This window comes from Neophocaena asiaeorientalis, unplaced genomic scaffold, assembly GCF_003031525.2.
Source record: "Neophocaena asiaeorientalis asiaeorientalis breed wild unplaced genomic scaffold, Neophocaena_asiaeorientalis_V1.1 scaffold116, whole genome shotgun sequence".
Taxonomy (NCBI): domain Eukaryota; kingdom Metazoa; phylum Chordata; class Mammalia; order Artiodactyla; family Phocoenidae; genus Neophocaena; species Neophocaena asiaeorientalis.
The window spans coordinates 8,023,840-8,040,668 of record NW_020174561.1 but is presented as its reverse complement, the minus strand read 5'-3'; the positions used below and the strand labels follow the sequence as shown (position 1 = coordinate 8,040,668).

Below are 16,829 nucleotides of genomic sequence, written 5' to 3'. Positions count from 1 at the left end.
TATATATATATATATATGTTATTTGATTTAAATTTTACTGCAAACTTCTGACTTATCTTAGAGCCTGGATACCTCTGATGGTAACCCACCTTGAACATGTTCCATTTACCAGAAAACAGGCCTTTTCTGATGTCGTGTGATCCTAGTGAGGGGAGAGACTCCCTCAGTGATGTCCTGACTCGTTAACTGTGAGTGCTCCTTTAACATACACCAGAGGATGTTAGCACTGACCCAAACAAGGGCACAGAGCCCGGAGAAGGAACGCCACTGAATTGGGCTCAGGGATCTCCCCTTCTCACAGGTCTCAGACTCTGTCACATCTCCCTGCCTCTAAAGTCAGAAGTTATGAGCTACTCCAGGAAGATTCCGAACCACGCACTCTGACTGACTTGCTAGACTGCATACTACAGAAATTTCCAGTAGAAAGTGGCCGGGAGAAAGCCTCACCTTTACACAGACCAGCACAAGGCCCTTGGCAGCTATGCGGGTTGAAGGAGGCTGTCTCAGGGGAAATCTGCATCTCATACGTGTGCTATTTGTATGTGTTGTTTGTCCAAATATGAACAATGAAAAAAATACTGTCAGCAATCCAAACTTTTCTCTACATGATATCAAACGCCCTGAATCATATTTTCACTAAAAGAATCATCTCATGGTCAACAGAATTCAAAAGAAATATTGCGAGTTTTCATGGATGACTCTGGCATTTTTCTAGGCAGAAAAATAAAGGCATCAAGTGCAGTTCAGACAAGTTATGACTAACCTAGGAATCTTAGTGGAAATCTGACCTAAAACAATGGAACTGGCTACTTAAAAAACAGTAAGGTGGCTCCTGGTTAGTCAACACCAACCCAGAACCCAATTCACATCTTTTTAAATCAGAGAAGCTAAAATAAGCCTAAAATAGAGCAGAAATAAATTAGGAGAGGGGGTAAATTATATAGCCTCCCTCAGAAAGCCCACACCTGCAGCAGTGTGCCCAGTGGCTGGTGCACTGGGAGGCAGAGTAAAATGGTTACAAGCGTGCGGAGACTCGGGCTCAAGTCCCTACTCTGCCTCATGCCCATCAAGAGTCTTTGGGCAAAATCCGTAGCCTGCCTGTCAGAGCCTCAGTTGCCCCTCCCATGAAGTGGGATAATAACATACCCACCTTACTCAGTGAGAGAATGTAGATCAAGCCCTAACACGTGGCAGGTGCTGTAGATGTATCTGCTATTTTAGGATCGAGAGACAGAATTGTGTTCTGATACAGGCAGTAGAAAAAGCAAAGTGTGTGGGAATAACTTAGTATCCTGAAGACGCAGCAGGGTCTGCGTCTCCTTTGTGGGGAAGAGAAAGTAAGGTCTTTATTTCAGTGACTATCTATGAAGCAGTTAAGTGTTCATCAAGCATAGCCATTTGCTTCACTGTGCAAACTGCTTCAATCCAAAAAACCAGAAAAGATGTCCCGAGGAAGCAGGTCTTCTTATGTTTAAAATGAGGTTTCTGCTTCACCAGGCCTTTCACATAATACATGCCCTGGGAGAAAGGTAAGGACAGGTTGCAGTGTTAGGGTTAGGAGCACAGGCTGTGGGGTCAGACAGCTGGACATCCGTACCCTCCAAGACCAGTGAGATCTTGAGCTGGTCATTCACTTTTCTCATCTGTTCAATAGGGATGATGATATCCACGGTGCTTATCTGATCTCAAAAAATAAGATGTGAATTTGGTTCTTGGTTGGGGTTGATCAACCAGGAGCCGCCACCCTCTTCTTAGTCGTTTTTTTTTTTCAGTAATCAGTTCCAATGCACTGATGTCATAGGGAGGCTCTAAGGATTAAATGAGACCACGTGTGCAATGGTCTTAGCCCACTACCTGGCACACAGGAGTCAGTACATAGTTCCTAAAATGATCCTGATGTCATCAGCCCCCTGCCCGTCTGAGGAGCCTGAGGTTAAGCAGCTAGTTAATGGCAGAGAGGGACCCAGACCTCTGGGACCCTACTGTACCAACGCACAGGTTTCTTGGGGATTCGGCGAAACTTTGGCCTGACAGGTAGGATGACTTGTTAGAGGTCGCAAAGCATGTGAGGAATGCAGCAGGGCACAGCATCTGGCCCTTTCGCTCAGCAGTTATTAATCCAGACGCTGCATGTACAAACTTGCTCCAGTGCTGCAAAGAACCAGCTCATCAAACCATGAAGGAAATCCAACCACTCGGGGACAAAGAAGAGGCTTTGGACTTCTTGTGACATTCCCTGGTAATCATGCCTCTTGGTCAGACCTGTGATAGGAGCTGCTGACGTCTGCACTGTTTTACTGTTTCCTTTGCAATTACTTTGGAATGAAAAACAAACTCAGAATTTGAATTCTAGGATGTTTTTCCTGGTAATGAATTCCCTTGCTTTCTACTAAGTCTGAAAAGTTGGCTTCAGCCAAGTTGGCTGTGGGCTCTCCATCACCTCCTCTCCACTGAGACTTGTACTCAGTGGAGAGTACAAGTACTTGTATTTTGTACCAGAGTCTTTGCGTGGACTGTGCTAAGCAAGGAGTTCAGTGCTGACCGGGAGGGGCAAGAGGTGGAGGAAAGCACGCGTATAAAACCCACAGGTGGCAACAGCTGTGCTAAGGCTGACGGAGCTGCTCTTTGAGTGAGTTCAGGACAGAAAAGGTGCCGTCGTCAAGGGAAGGGTGTGGCTTTAATAAACGAACTGCCTCTTATGCAGCCCTCTTCCACTGCTCACCGACAGCTGAGCCAGTGGGGATGAATTCTTGCTTTCAAGTATTTGGCAACTTTCTGAGCATTGTGGAAAGAGCAAGGGAGTGTGAAGTATGGAGGATTTCAGAACAGGCTAACTGTAAATCCCTGGGACCCTCTCCACAGTGACAGAGGTGGGATTTAAAGGGGCAGCAGATACACCGCGAAGCTGTCCTCCTCTCAGCCTCGGGATCACAGGAAAGATGCTGTGTTTCTATACATATGGGCATTAACCCACTAATTAGAGTTCTGTCCAGGCTGAAGAATTTTGCTAATCTGCATACTTTGACTTTTTGCCATGTGCATGCTTGTTGGGTTCCCATTCCTCCAGAATCTGCACATTATCTACCGGTTTCTCCAGGTGCTTAGGAGAGCTCTCTGTGCACTTTAAATATGAATTATAAAGAACCTGAGCTTTGAACCTGCAGGCAGCAGACTGCGCTTATAAGATTGGCAGGCGGAAAATACAGAACTTTGCACTTAAATTTTAGCTCTGCATTTAAATTGCAGAGTGCTGATTGTTGGAATAATTAGGTGCTGTGAATAAAGTGTTTTGAACTTACCTGCATCCCGGTCCCGGATACAGTAGTCTGGAGAATTCTCAAAATACACGAGGTCATTTTTCGTTGGCTTTTTAAACCTCTTGTTAGCCACAGTGAAACCAGTGCCATCCTGGTTCATGACAACTTGGATGGCTCCGTTGTACTTCCTCCAGAGATAATCGCCCGTTTTTCTGAAGTCGGCCATGGCCAGCCAGCACGTCCTCAAGGTACATGAGCCGCTCACGCCATGACACTTGCACTCCTGTTTCAAGAACCGCTTTACAGCCTATGGGAGAAGACGGGCAAGTTCAGTGGAGGCGGACTCCAGCACGTACATGTGAAGGATATGAAAAAGAATGTATATATATGTATAACTGAATCACTTTGCTGCACAGCAGAAATTAACACAACGTTGCAAATCAACTATACTTCAATCAAATAAATTTTTTTAAAAAGGGGAAAAAAAGAAGTGACCAAAGACCCAGGATCCTGGGGCTCAGGACTGGGAGATGTTGGGGTCATTTGCTGATCTCTTCAGCCATACCACACTGCAGCAGGTGGCGGGGGGCAGCGCCTGACTGCGAACGAGCTTCCCTAGGGGGATAACAAAAGCCCCACTAATTTGAATTTACTGGGGTGTGGGGCCAGCTTGAAGAATGAGGGAATGAATTAGAGTATTTTCTAAAAATATATAGCTTTACTATCAATATATTGGAAATGTATACTATTACTCAAATGAACAAAGTAATCGCTAAGCCTGTTTTCTTTCAATAGAACAATAATAGTGATTGTTCCTATTTCTGAGGTGCTTTCCATGTTCTGGGCATTGTGATAATGCTTTCTGAACTCTATCCTGATGACCCTGTTCTCAACAATCCTGTGCTACAGTATTTATTTTGCAGTGATTGAGGAGCAAGACTTACAGAGGTTAAACACTTGTCCAAGGTGACACAGCTGGTACAGGACAGAGTCAGGGTACACTGGAAAGTCAGTTGGTGACCCTCAGGGTGACATTAAATTTGGGAGATTATCACTCAACTTCGCCCAAGTTATTCAGCTTAGCAGGCAGGGCTGGGCTCGCTCTGTTGTTTCGTAGAGAGGAAGCAGAGGCAAGTGGGATGATTAGGGGCTCCCTCATCAGATACCAAAAGCACAGTGACACTCAGAAAGGCAGTGGGAGAGACGGGCCTTGGAGATCTCAAGTCTGAGCCTTTGATTCTCAGCTCAGTCATGGAGCAGAGGAGGAGAAACCTGCCTTTTGAGCATCCCCATCCTCTCCATTTGCATGTCCAAGACAGAGGGTATCTAGGGTGGGGGGCATAGGCAGAAGGGGAATGAAACCCCTTGATGACATTATTCAAGGTGACGCTAGGAGCAAAATTCTTAGGGTAACGCATTGAGAGACCTATTTCTAAGAACTTGGAGGTGGTAGTTGGAACCTTGCTCAGCCCACTCCCTGAGGTTCTGGTATAATTGGTCTAGGTATGGGTGGCTCCAAAATGCAGCCCAGGTGGAGCTCCCTGCAGCACCCTAGCTCACCCTCCACCCCACTCCACAGAAACCAATGTTCCAGGCTGCCTCCCCCTCCCCGGAGCCTCACCCCAGGTAACTCTGCCCTGGTGTTTCCTCTTGCACAGACTCAGTTTCTGAACAAGGCTATAGTATCAACGGGACTACGTGTGCAGAAATGTTCATCACTCCAGAAGGTCAGGCCCACAAAAGCGTTCTAGAAGGAACCGAGACAGCATGGTGGCTCCACAGTTGTGCATTCACTCATCCCCTTCCCAGCTCGGGCCTTGGCACCCCAGGTTTCCCGCTTTGCCCCCCCCCCATGGAGGACTGTGCCCTGTTACATTTGAAATCTGTCCTCTTCAGGATGAGCCGGCTTTGGAGTGAAGGACAGAGAAGGAAGCAGGAGAAATGGCGTCAGTTTGGTCTCCCAGGTCCCAGGGATCTGGGCATCTTTAAAGGATTTCTTAGAATGAGCTCCTTTTCTGGAACTACACTCCCCATATGGCCCCCACCCTGCCCCCCTATCTTTATATTCCAGGTGTTTGGTATGAGGCTCACCGGGTGACTTGGACAGCAGGCCTCTGCCAGAGAAACACCCTTAGGAGGGCCGTCTTGGCTCCCCCAGTCTGCCCCATTTGGGTCACCTGTCCGGGAGCCCTCTATCCTAAGATCTAGATGGAGCCACGCAGAACTCACTCCATGCCAAGTGCTCATTCTTCAAAGCTTATTCCTTTAAAAGCTGGGTTATATACTCATAAGTAATACTCCTAGATTTAAAAATAACAGGAAATATTACTTCCCTTTCTTTGTAATACTAGGTTTCCAGGTTGCAGATTTCGAACTTGGTAACTGAAGGGTTTGCATATTAATTTAAAATATGCAAATGGAAGGGCTTACATATTATTTGATTAACTGAAGGGTTTGCATATTACTCTAAAATACACCTTGTGAGCCCTTATAAATACGCACAGCCGTGGCAGTCGTACACCCTGTTGATCATCATCGTCATTCACTGTTGAGTGGCAGCAGCCACTTCCCTCTTCCTTGCTAACTTCCGTTCAGGTGTTGGGCAGCCAACGTGCTTCAGAAGTGGCCCGGCTTCTCTCTGACCCGGAGCAGCCCAAATCAATAATACTAATTGCCACTGACGTTTTTCGGCAGAGGGCATGTAATGATTCAATTTGGGCCAATATGATGTTAGGAATAGTCTGTTGGGAGGCTTGTAAGAAAGGTTTCTTCACTCTTTAAAAGGGGAGAAAGTCCTTTTCTCTGTCTCTGGATGCAGCTTTCTGCAGCAGCCTCCTTAGGACATGAGGCAGCCAATGCAGGACAAGCAACAAGCTGCAGACGGCAGTCTGGAGGGATAGGAAGAACTGGGTTCTGGAGGGTGTTGCTGAACTGCCTGAATGAACCCACTGTGGCCCTGCCCTGCCTCCAGACTTCTCGGGATCCAAGATATTAAGTTTTCCTCATTATTTAGTGTCCCTGGGGTCTGTTACTTATAAGCGAAAGTATTTCCACTGGAACCATGGTCAGTTCTTTTTTTGTTTTTTTTTTTTAACATCTTTATTGGAGTATAATTGCTTTACAATGGTGTGTTAGTTTCTGCTTTATAACAAAGTGAATCAGCTATATGTATACATATATCCCCATATCCCCTCCCTCTTGCGTCTCCCTCCCACCCTCCCTCTCCCACCCCTCTAGGTGGTCACAAAGCACTAAGCTGATCTCCCTGTGCCATACAGCTACTTCCCACTAGCTATCTATTTTACATCTGGCAGTGTATATATGTCCCTGCCACTCTCTCACGTCGTCCCAGCTTACCCTTCCCCCTTCCCGTGTCCTCAAGTCCATTCCCTACGTCTTTATTCCTGTCCTGCCCCTAGGTTCTTCAGAACCATTTTGTTTGTTTGTTTTAGATTCCATATATATGTATTAGCATACAGTATTTGTTTTTCTCTTTCTGACTTACTTCACTCTGTACGACAGACTCTAGGTCAGTTCTTGCTTGTGGATTAATCACGGGCTTGACAATTAACCAAGGGGGAAAGTGAGACACCTTCTCTGGTACTGGGATTGCTTGCCTCTCCAGGCCCCATTCCTAACACACAGTCTGAGAAGTGCTCAATCACACCTGGGTGCTACCTCCACCTCTTCTATGTCCCAGGTTTGCAGACTTGAAATTCAAACCCTTAACCTCGAAGAGGGCAATACCCCACTCCATCAGCGAGGCAGAGGGAAGGGACTTAGACAGTAGTTGAGGTAAGAGTAAGAAATGGGATGGAGAAGCTCACGATAAGTTCGCCTAGTCTGGAAGAATTCCAATATTCAAATGTTGTAATAACATTATAATAATACGCACCACATAGTGAGTACTGCACTGTGTGCCAGGCTCCGCCCATTATCTTACTTAATTACAATGATTAGGCAAAGCGGATTGTTTTTCCCACGAAACCCGGGATCAGTGAGGAGAGTAAAATTCCCCAGTCACCCGGCTAGACAGAGGCAGACTAGGATGTGAATCAGATATGTCTCACTCCCAGATCCATGCTCTTTCTAAAAACACATTTAAAATCTTCATATAAATTGCACTGTGTTTTTCTCAACTTTTGAATTGTGCATACTCTGCTTCCCTCTATCCTTTTGAATAAATCAAGAATTAAATGAATAATATTAGAGACCTATTACAATGGGGCAGAAAAGAAGTAGAGAGAGATATGGGGAGGAATTACATTGCATCTTCCAAACTAATTGTCATCAAAAATCTATGAAACAGGCCATTCACAGGAGAAATACAAAGTACCAACAAAGAGACAAAAAGATGTTCAACTTCACTAGTAATCAGAGAAATGCAAACTGAAGCAATGTAACACCTTTTTTTTCTTTGCCTAGCAGGTTAGCAAATAGTAAAAAGATTGATAATTTGATAATACTTGGTGTTGGTAAGAGTATGGAAAGGAGATGCTATAACAAACTGTTGGTGAGAATGTACGGTATCCTCTGACCTTGCGATTACACTCTGGAAATATCTGCACAAGTTTTGAAGGATGCATACCCACATGGATATTCACTGCAGCATAATTAGCAAGAGCAAAATATTAGGAAAAAACCAAATGACATCAACAGGACAAGGGTTAAGCAAATTATGGTATGTGCTTAATAAAGGAATACGATGTGGTCTTCGATTAATGATGTAGATCATTCTTACAATATAAAAGGATGTCAGATGAAAAGGAAAATGCAGAACAGTATACGTGGTATGATCCACTTTTTTGTTGTTTTTTTTTTTGCGGTACGCGGGCCTCTCACTGTTGCGGCCTCTCCCGTTGCGGAGCACAGGCTCCGGACGCGCAGGCTCAGCGGCCATGGCTCACAGGCCCAGCCGCTCCCCGGCATGTGGGATCTTCCCGGACCAGAGCACGAACCCGCGTCCCCTACATCGGCAGGCGGACTCTCAACCACTGCGCCACCAGGGAAGCCCTGATCCACTTTTTAAAGGCCTGCGTATGTGTGCATACACAGAGAAGAAGGAAGGGAAAGAATGTTCATTTATAATCTGGCTGCCGTTTGAGAGGCTGCTTGATCTGGAAAGAGTTAAAAAAACAAAAAAAAACCCCCAGGAATTTGGGGATTGTTCTCTGGCACCTAGAGAGAGCCGAGCAGTGGTTCTCCTTCTGGATACACATTAAAATCACCTGGGGACCCTTTCGGTCACAGAGACCCTGGCCTCTCCCGGAGCTGAATATACCAGAACCTGCCCTGGGGGTGGGGCCTAGACTTGATGGTACTTCCGGTCTCAGGTGCTTCTAATACGCAGCCAGGCTGAGAATCAAGTACACACCTGGGAAAGCAGCGGAGGAGGAAAGGAGCCCGCGCACCACGGCCAGAGTCCGGGGCCCACGGAGGGCCGGAGCAGGTGAGAAATTCTCGTGGAGGGGTCGGTCTTAGGACTTAGGTCCTAGGAACTGGGATATCTCATGACTGAATTAGAAGTTGTGTCCTGCCCTATGTCTCCAAAATGTTCTGACTTCCAGGGAAAATTTCCCACAAGCAGCAGTTTGCGCTAGTGCTGCTTTGGAGGGCACGAAAGATGGCGACCAGTGGAGTAGAAGCCAAGCGCTCTCAGAGAGACAGGTTGCAGTGGAGGGTCGTGCCCAGAGGGACGCTCCCCCGGGGTCTCGGGAGGCGCTGGCTGAGGGAATGGTGGGCTTCCCCCGCAGGCCGCTGATGGAGCGGCTGCAGACCTTTTATTTGCACCTTAAAGGAAATGAGCGAACGAAGCGGTTGGGGGTGGTGGGGGGTACCTGGAGACATACATCCCAGGCGTTGCCAGTCTGGGGCTTTTTTGTGTTTGTTTGTTTTTAATTATTACTTTCAAACTTTAAAATTAAAGAACTATGTGAGCATGATTTGAAAAAATCAAGTAGTCCAGAAAAGACAGTGAAAAGCAATAGCCCTGTGCTGTACCCTCTCCTCTTATCTCCCCTCCCGGTCTACACGGCACAACCCCAGAGCGGTCACTTTTAATGCATTCTGCCCTTGTGGTGGTTCCCCAAATGTCTATACGACCAGTTCTGTGCTAGCTGACCGCCAGCTTTGTGAGAAGCAGAAAGACATCCCATCCTCCAGATACTATACGGACATCCACCAGAAAATTCTCTTCATAACTAAACAAATCTACAGTGACAGTGCAGTGAATGGAGCCCTCTGGACAGGGGCGCCACGCACTGCTGGCGCAGCTGAGTCCGGCAGCTCTGCCAGTCACTCTGTTTACGTATGGGTCAACATTAGATAGTTCCTGATAGACTTCTTGTGGGGGGTGAGAACTTAATTCACACCTCATTTCCCTCACCCAGCTCCCAACATGGTTCTGTAACGGTTCTGATGAGCGCTCTGACTTCAAGGAGCGCCCTTACCCCTCTTCTAGTTCCAAAAGTTACTGGTGCTTTTTCTTAGATGAGGATATTTGTAGCCCTTCCTTCCTCCTCCCCTTCTTCCCAGTCTCTGTCAGCAGGGCCTGTCCTTTTATTTCTTTTTTTTAGGATTACTAATAGATTTTGCTGTTTTTACTTTTTGTTTTGAAATGATTTCAAACTTACAGAAATGTTGCAAGAATAGTACAATGAACTCTTCACTCAGATTTGCCAATTACTAAATATTTTGTCCTATTTGGTTTGTCATTTTCCACACACACACACACACACACACACGCACAGAGAGAAAATAGTCTAGATACATAAATTTCTTATGTTTGAGAGTACATTGTAGACATGGCATCTCTTAACCCTGAAATACCACAATACTATTATCAAAATCAGGAAATTTAACATCTTTGGTACAATACTATTATCTAGTCTACATACCTTCTTCAAATTTTGCCAATTGTCCCAATAATGTCTCCTCCCCCATCCTCCTCCTCCTCCTCTCCCTCCTTCTCCTTCTCCTCCTTTCCTCTCTTCTTCCTCTCTTCCTCCTCTCCTCCTCCTCTTTCTCATCCTTTCTTTCCTCTTCCCTCTCCTCCTCCTCCTCCTCCTTCTTCTTCTAAGAGCTATTGTTTTCTCTGGTCCAGGATCCAGCCCAGGATCACATGTTGCACTTAGTTATCATGTCTCTTATAGTCTGGAACAGCTCCTCAGCCTTTCTTTGTCTTTCATGACATTGATTTTATTCATTCATTCATTCATTTATTAAGTACAAGGCTTGTCCTTTTGTGGTGACAAAGATGAGAGCATTAAAGTTCTGTAACAATAGTTAAGTCTCTCATGGTATGTCTAGATATTGAATCTAAAAACTCAGAACAGTAAAGATGGATGTCAAACAGTTAACTGCATAACCAAGGACTGCATTTTATAATCTCTGATCCAATAGCATTGCCTCTGTGCTGAAGAAGAATGTTGCTGGAGTGAAGTTTGGCTTTTTCTCACTTTACTTGCTACCAAGTGTGTTTACTGCAACCTAATGTCTTCCACTCTCAGGCTCATTCCACCTGTTCCATTACTTCCCCTCGTTTCCTGCAGGTTCCGTGGTCCTGCATCTTCTCAGTCCCATCTGGACACAGCTGGGATCATGCCCTCCTAGGTGGACACTCTGCTCTGCCAGATGCCATGTTTTCTCTTTTTTTGGTTCATTCCTTCTCTTCGCTGCAGCCCCTTCTTGAGTAACTCCTTCAAGGCACATGGGCGATGCATTTTCTGAATCTTGTGTGTTAAGATGTCTTTATTCAGCCTTCACACTTGGCTAATAGTTTGGCTGGTTATAAAATTCTGGGTTGACAATAATTTTCCCTCAAAACTGAAGTTATTGCTCCACAGGCTTTGGCCTCTAGTGTTACAGATGGGAAGTCTGATGTCTGGCTGATTCTCTGGCAACTGATTATTGTTTTCATTTCACTTTCCCACCCCCACCCCCCACATGAAAGGTTCTAGAAACCTTCCCTTATCCTTGGTGTTCTGAAATATCACAATGATATATTTAGGATTTTTAAAAAAAATTAGTCCTGCTCAGCCCTCAGTGGGCCCTTTCGATCTAGAAACTTCAGCGCTGAGAATTTTCTCTTAATATTCCACCCCCCGCCCCTCCACACACACTTTTTTAGTCTCTTTACGGCATTCTAATTAGTCAAGTTGCTGAACCTTCTGACTCAATCCTCCATGTCTCATATTTTCTCTTTTATAGTTTTAATACTTTCTTCCTGGCTTCTTGAGGAATAAATTCCATTAGACTAACACTCCTGGCTCTCTCCATTCCCTTACTCATTTCTCCCCAGGGTAGGACAACTGACTTATCCAACTGGTGAGTTTAGAAGAAGGAGCAGGGCTTGTGTGCCTGGGTTCCTTCTCTTTGGGCATCTGCCAGCCTGTGGAGCAGATGAGTTATGATCAGCTCCTGCCCTTCAGCAAGAGGGCTCCCTGCAGGGCCCCGGTGCGCAGCCTGGGATGGGGTGAGTAAGTCTGCCCAGCTCCCGGTGGAGTCGAAGCTTCAAAACTGCACCCTCCAGTGCAGCCTTCTTTTCAGTCCTGCAACAGACGCTGTTATTCCTTCTGTCTACCTCCCTTGTTCATTTTTTAGTTGGTTTCAAACTCAAGTGGGAAAGAGAGGTGATGTTTATGGTTCTCCATTTGTCCTTTGGGCTTTTTGTTTTACTTTCTGGGAGATTTCTTTGGCTTTCTCTTCCAAGTTCTCTCTTGTTCTCTAATTGTCACTTTTTCAAAGCATCCATTCTTGTTGTTCATGGATGTTAATATCTGCTTGGATCTTCTTGGCTTTTAAAATTTTTTCTTCTCATCCCTGCCTGACTTACTGCTTGTTTGTTTGTTTGCTTTCTTTTATGCTTCTGAATTTAATCAAATATATGGTAATTCTTGGACAGTCTCTTCATATTTAAGAGTGAAGTCATAACAAAGTATTTAGGTACTCTGGTTATATGGTGGGGCTTGTGGACCAGAGGTTGGCTTTCTAGTGAGTAGGTAGGACACTGGCTGTTCTGGAGGCTCTAACTGCAGAAAGCCCAGAAGGTTCGACACTAGACTTCCAGGAGTTCTGCTTGGGGGTGAAGGGGAGGGGATGGGGTTCTTTATGCCACCAATGGGTTTTTCAGTTAATCCCAATTTTCAGCCCTATGCTTCTCTCCAGTGCTCATTTGTATCTGAAATTTTCTCAGGGTATCTTAGTTTCCACATTCCTCATCTGCTTTTGTTTTTCACCCCCCTCATCTGCTTTTATTCTTCTAGGCTGAGGCTTCTCCATCCTGCTTTATGTTACGATTTCTTCATTCCCTTTCCACTTTCCAGAAATTTGTTGAGTTCTCTCATTTCTTTGACTATTCTCTTTATTGTTGATTTAAGCCACTTTTATTCCATTACTATAATTTTAATGAGGTCTGAGGGAGGAAGGAAGAGGTGAAATTGTATATGTTCTGTCCACAGCCTTGAGTCCGACTGCACTTTGAAATGTTCTGGAAGGAGACAAGGATTGTGAGGGGAGGAAGTGTTCTCATTTTATGAGACACACTTCTGCACTGCTCAGTTTGTTACTTTTGTTTGTGTATTGTTTTTATAACAGAAAGAACTCGAAAAAGAATCGATTACAGTGACTTGCTGTCTCTCTCCAATGTGTGATGCTGAAAGCTTCTTCCAGAAACAGGCCTCAGCCCATGACACATTTAGGTCCCGTTTCCCACTTTATCTCGAATCTTTTCTAAAGGGTCTCTGGTACCACTTCCTTCTTTGATTCTTGATGTGGACTGCTGTCAAGGTTCCATTTTCAACCTACTTCTTAGGCCCCTCTTTGTAAATTCTCACAGCCCTCCTGGCTTTTTCTATCCCCCAGGCGCCCAGCGCAATTCCTCATCAACCACTTCCCCTCACTATTTGCTTAACCCCACCAGTGTTTACTCTGTGGCATCTCATCACTAAACCTTTGCTCATTTGACATGACTACTTTTATTTTTTAAATTATTTATTTTTGGCGGTGTCGGGTCTTTGTTGCTGCGCACAGGCTTTCTCTAGTTGTGGCGAGAGAGAGCTACTCTTCCTTGCAGTATATGCGGGCTTCTCATTGCAGTGGCTTCTCTTGTGGAGCACGGGCTCTAGAGTGTAGGCTCAGTAGTTGTGGCGCACGGGCTTAGTTGCTCCGCGGCATGTTGGATCTTTCCAGACCAGGTGTTGAACCCGGGTTCCCTGCATTGGCAGACGGATTCTTAACCACTGTGCCACCAGGGAAGTCCACTACTTTTAAAAAGATGAATAAATGTGACTGCTAAGGACAGGAGTACTCTTTTGGCATTTAGCCTCATAGAAACCATTTTTAGTTTAATATATAACTTTTCTCAATAAAAAATCTTCAGTAAGCTCATCGTTCTGTCAGTGCTAAAATCTCAGTAGATTTTTGATGGCCCTTAAATCTTTGATTTTGAGCACTTTAAGCCTTCAGGTCTGCAGAGGCTATTTTCTACTCTTAGAATTTAAGAAACTTATTAATATTCTATACCACAGAAACAAAAGTCTGACTGTTTTTAAAACAAAGGGGGGGCATGGAAGAAGGAAATACATGCATTGTGCAAGCTAGAACAATTCTATTTTATATTTATCCCAACTAAAGCTCAGAGCATAATAACAGGGCATAGCATTCATTAGGATCTTACCATATGTTAAGCCATGCTGAGCACTTGATTTAAGCACTTTTATTTAATCCACACAAGCATATAAGGCATGTACTATTTTCATCCCCGTTTTACAGACGAGGATATTGAGATACCTAGACCCTGAGGACCTTGCCCTAAGTCTCACAGGCAATGTAACTGAGGCAGGATGTACCCCAAGCCTGTCTGACACCAGGTTGACACCTTAACTCACTCTGCCAGCCTTTCTTATGAACTCCTGGGGGGTTCATGGTCTCTGGTTTCAGTGGATGGGTTCTACAAAAGTTTTTACATGTAGTGTTCGCACATCAAATTAGTCCACAAAGAATTATTTTGACAGTTTTAATAAGACAAACTTCTCCCAAGGAGAGTGAAATTTTAGTCTCTTAACTCAGGCTTTTTGGAGACGGAGCCCAAGGAACGCCAGGGTGTCTTTATAAGACTTCTTTGCAGATCATGAGAATTTTTTTGTAAGTACCTGCATTTTGCTAAGTTTATGACCCCTGTGTCCTGCTATACTGATTCTCTCCCTATCAGAAAAAGGGCAATCCACCTAGGATACCATGTGAAATCTATGCAAACTTAACTACTGACCTTGCTTTAGAAATCCTGCTTAGAATTTATTTTAGGTCTTTATATGCTATGTTTCAACTAAAGTATTTAGTTTAACTTGAGCATTTGAAGAAGTGTTAGTACTTCACTTTTTAGTTGGGTGTATGCCACAAAGCAACTACCATATTTCTGGTCCTATATCAGTTTTCCTGAGGGAAACACACATTAAAAACATATTATTTAATTTTCAGATGCTGGCTTAAAGCCAAGTACATTTATTAACAATTAAATCCCTTTGACAGGTCCACATCTCTAATAAGAGTTACTGAAAACCAGACCAACATATCTTTCAAACATACATGCTCTGGAACTAGGAAAATAAGGAACATTTATTAGCAAACTGTGCAGTTGATTTGCTTATGCAATCATTTATTAACTTAAATAAGACATTGTGATTTCTTGAGCACTGTTATTGTTTAAAAACAGTGACTGTGGGTGGGCTTAGCTAGGAAATATAAGGTGTGGAACTTATTTGTGGAATTCAAGAACATTACTGTTGACTAACCATATATATAATAATTTTTATTGACTAATGAGGCCAGTCTAAAAAAACATTTTCTATGAATAATAGAACTTTACCTGGAACTGTAATAATTTTGTTAACAGTTTTCTCTGCCTTGGGACTTTAACTCTGGTTAGTTTTTGATTCATACATGGTAAAACATTGACAGTATCAAAAACATTCTATCTTTGGGTTCAACAAGAGAGAGGTGAGGCTGGCAGAACTAATCTAATTTTTCAGAATGCATTTAATTTTATGAACAGAGAAGGCCAGTCAGAACATAAATCTGTACTAAGTGAAAGTTGTGCTTTGAAAAGATGCTCAACATTATTGAAAGGAAGATGAGGATATACAGGAGGTTAAAGCTGTCTGGCTCTATAATTCAGTTCAGTTTTATCACTTTCTTTTCTGTTGATATTCCTTACTTTTCGAGAGTGATTTCTTTTTCATCACACCCAGGTCTCTCGGTTCAGACCCGTTATGTATTATTTACCTTAAGTGGCATCATAGGATCTATTCTTGGAAGTCTTTATTAGGCCCAAGATTTACTTGCCTGTAAGGCTATGCTTACATCTTGTACAATATCCATTTGTGTTGACTTTGGAGGTATTTCCTGTAGTCAGAACTTGGAAGTATCTGCTTTGTGCTGGCGCCTCAGTGGGCCGAGCTCAGGGGCAGGCCCGGCGCTCCACAGCACTGACCTTGAGGGGTGCTGGATTGGGCAGAGCACAGAACTAGAAACTCTGGATCCTTTGCCCTCCAAACTTCTCACATATAAAATACAGGATGGGCTTCCCTGGTGGCGCAGTGGTTGAGAGTCCGCCTGCCGATGCAGGGGACACAGGTTCGTGCCCCGGTCTGGGAAGATCCCACATGCCGCGGAGCGGCTGGGCCCGTGAGCCGTGGCTGCTGAGCCTGCGCGTCCGGAGCCTGTGCTCCGCAGCGGGAGAGGCCACAACAGTGAGAGGCCCGCGTGCTGCGCAAAAAAAAAAAATACAGGATATCTAAATATATATAAATGTAAAATACAGGAGGCTAAGTTAAATTTGAATTTCAGCTAGGAAATAAATTCAACTTGTTTCCTAATTCCGGCCACCCTATTATATAGACTTTAGTCTCTTCATATGGAAAATATGGATAGTAATGATACCTACCTCCTAGGCTTGCTTAAAACCTGGTGCTTATGTGTATATATTTTATTTTCTGTAGCAATCCTTGTTAGGTAACTTGTCCAAGGTCATGCTCAAGTATTAGAACCAGTGTCCAGAGCCCCAGCCTCCATGTTGCCTCAGTCAACATTATGTCAATAGCTAAGAACGCCTAATGAGCCAATAACAATGTAAACACTATGTTAAAAATATAAATAGCAACACAGTTGCCATATGCTAATTTTTTATTACTATCCATCAGGAAGCTTACTGTCTGTATCAGTCCTTATATGTATAGGTAAGGCTGAAAATAAAATTCAGGGAGGTAGAAATTTCTCATAAGTTTCCTAGTGAGTCTATTTTTTAAAGTCATTCATTCAAACCTATTACAGAAGATTTGAACTTTGAAATCTGTCATTCTTTTAAAGTGGACTCTAGAGAAATTAAGAGTACATAAAACTGGAACTTAAGTATTTAACATCTCCTGCATTGTTCAATACCTTCCCATTGCTTCACAGCAGCACCCAAATATCTCAGCATGGCATTTGAGGCTCTCCAGATCTGGCTGAGACTCAAATTTGCAGCCTCAGCTCCTATTAATTCTCAGTCATGAGCTCTACCCTAGTACCCTTGTCATT

At 44.1% G+C, this 16,829-nt stretch overlaps 1 protein-coding gene across 1 annotated transcript in view; it reads right to left on the bottom strand.

The window, feature by feature from the left end:
• Positions 1-16,829, bottom strand: part of WNT2 (Wnt family member 2) — a 43,994-nt gene that overhangs the window by 14,459 nt on the left and 12,706 nt on the right. The window contains exon 4 of the mRNA XM_024757794.1: positions 3,300-3,564. Coding sequence (XP_024613562.1) covers positions 3,300-3,564 — 265 coding nt within the window. The remainder of the gene's footprint in view (positions 1-3,299; positions 3,565-16,829) is intronic.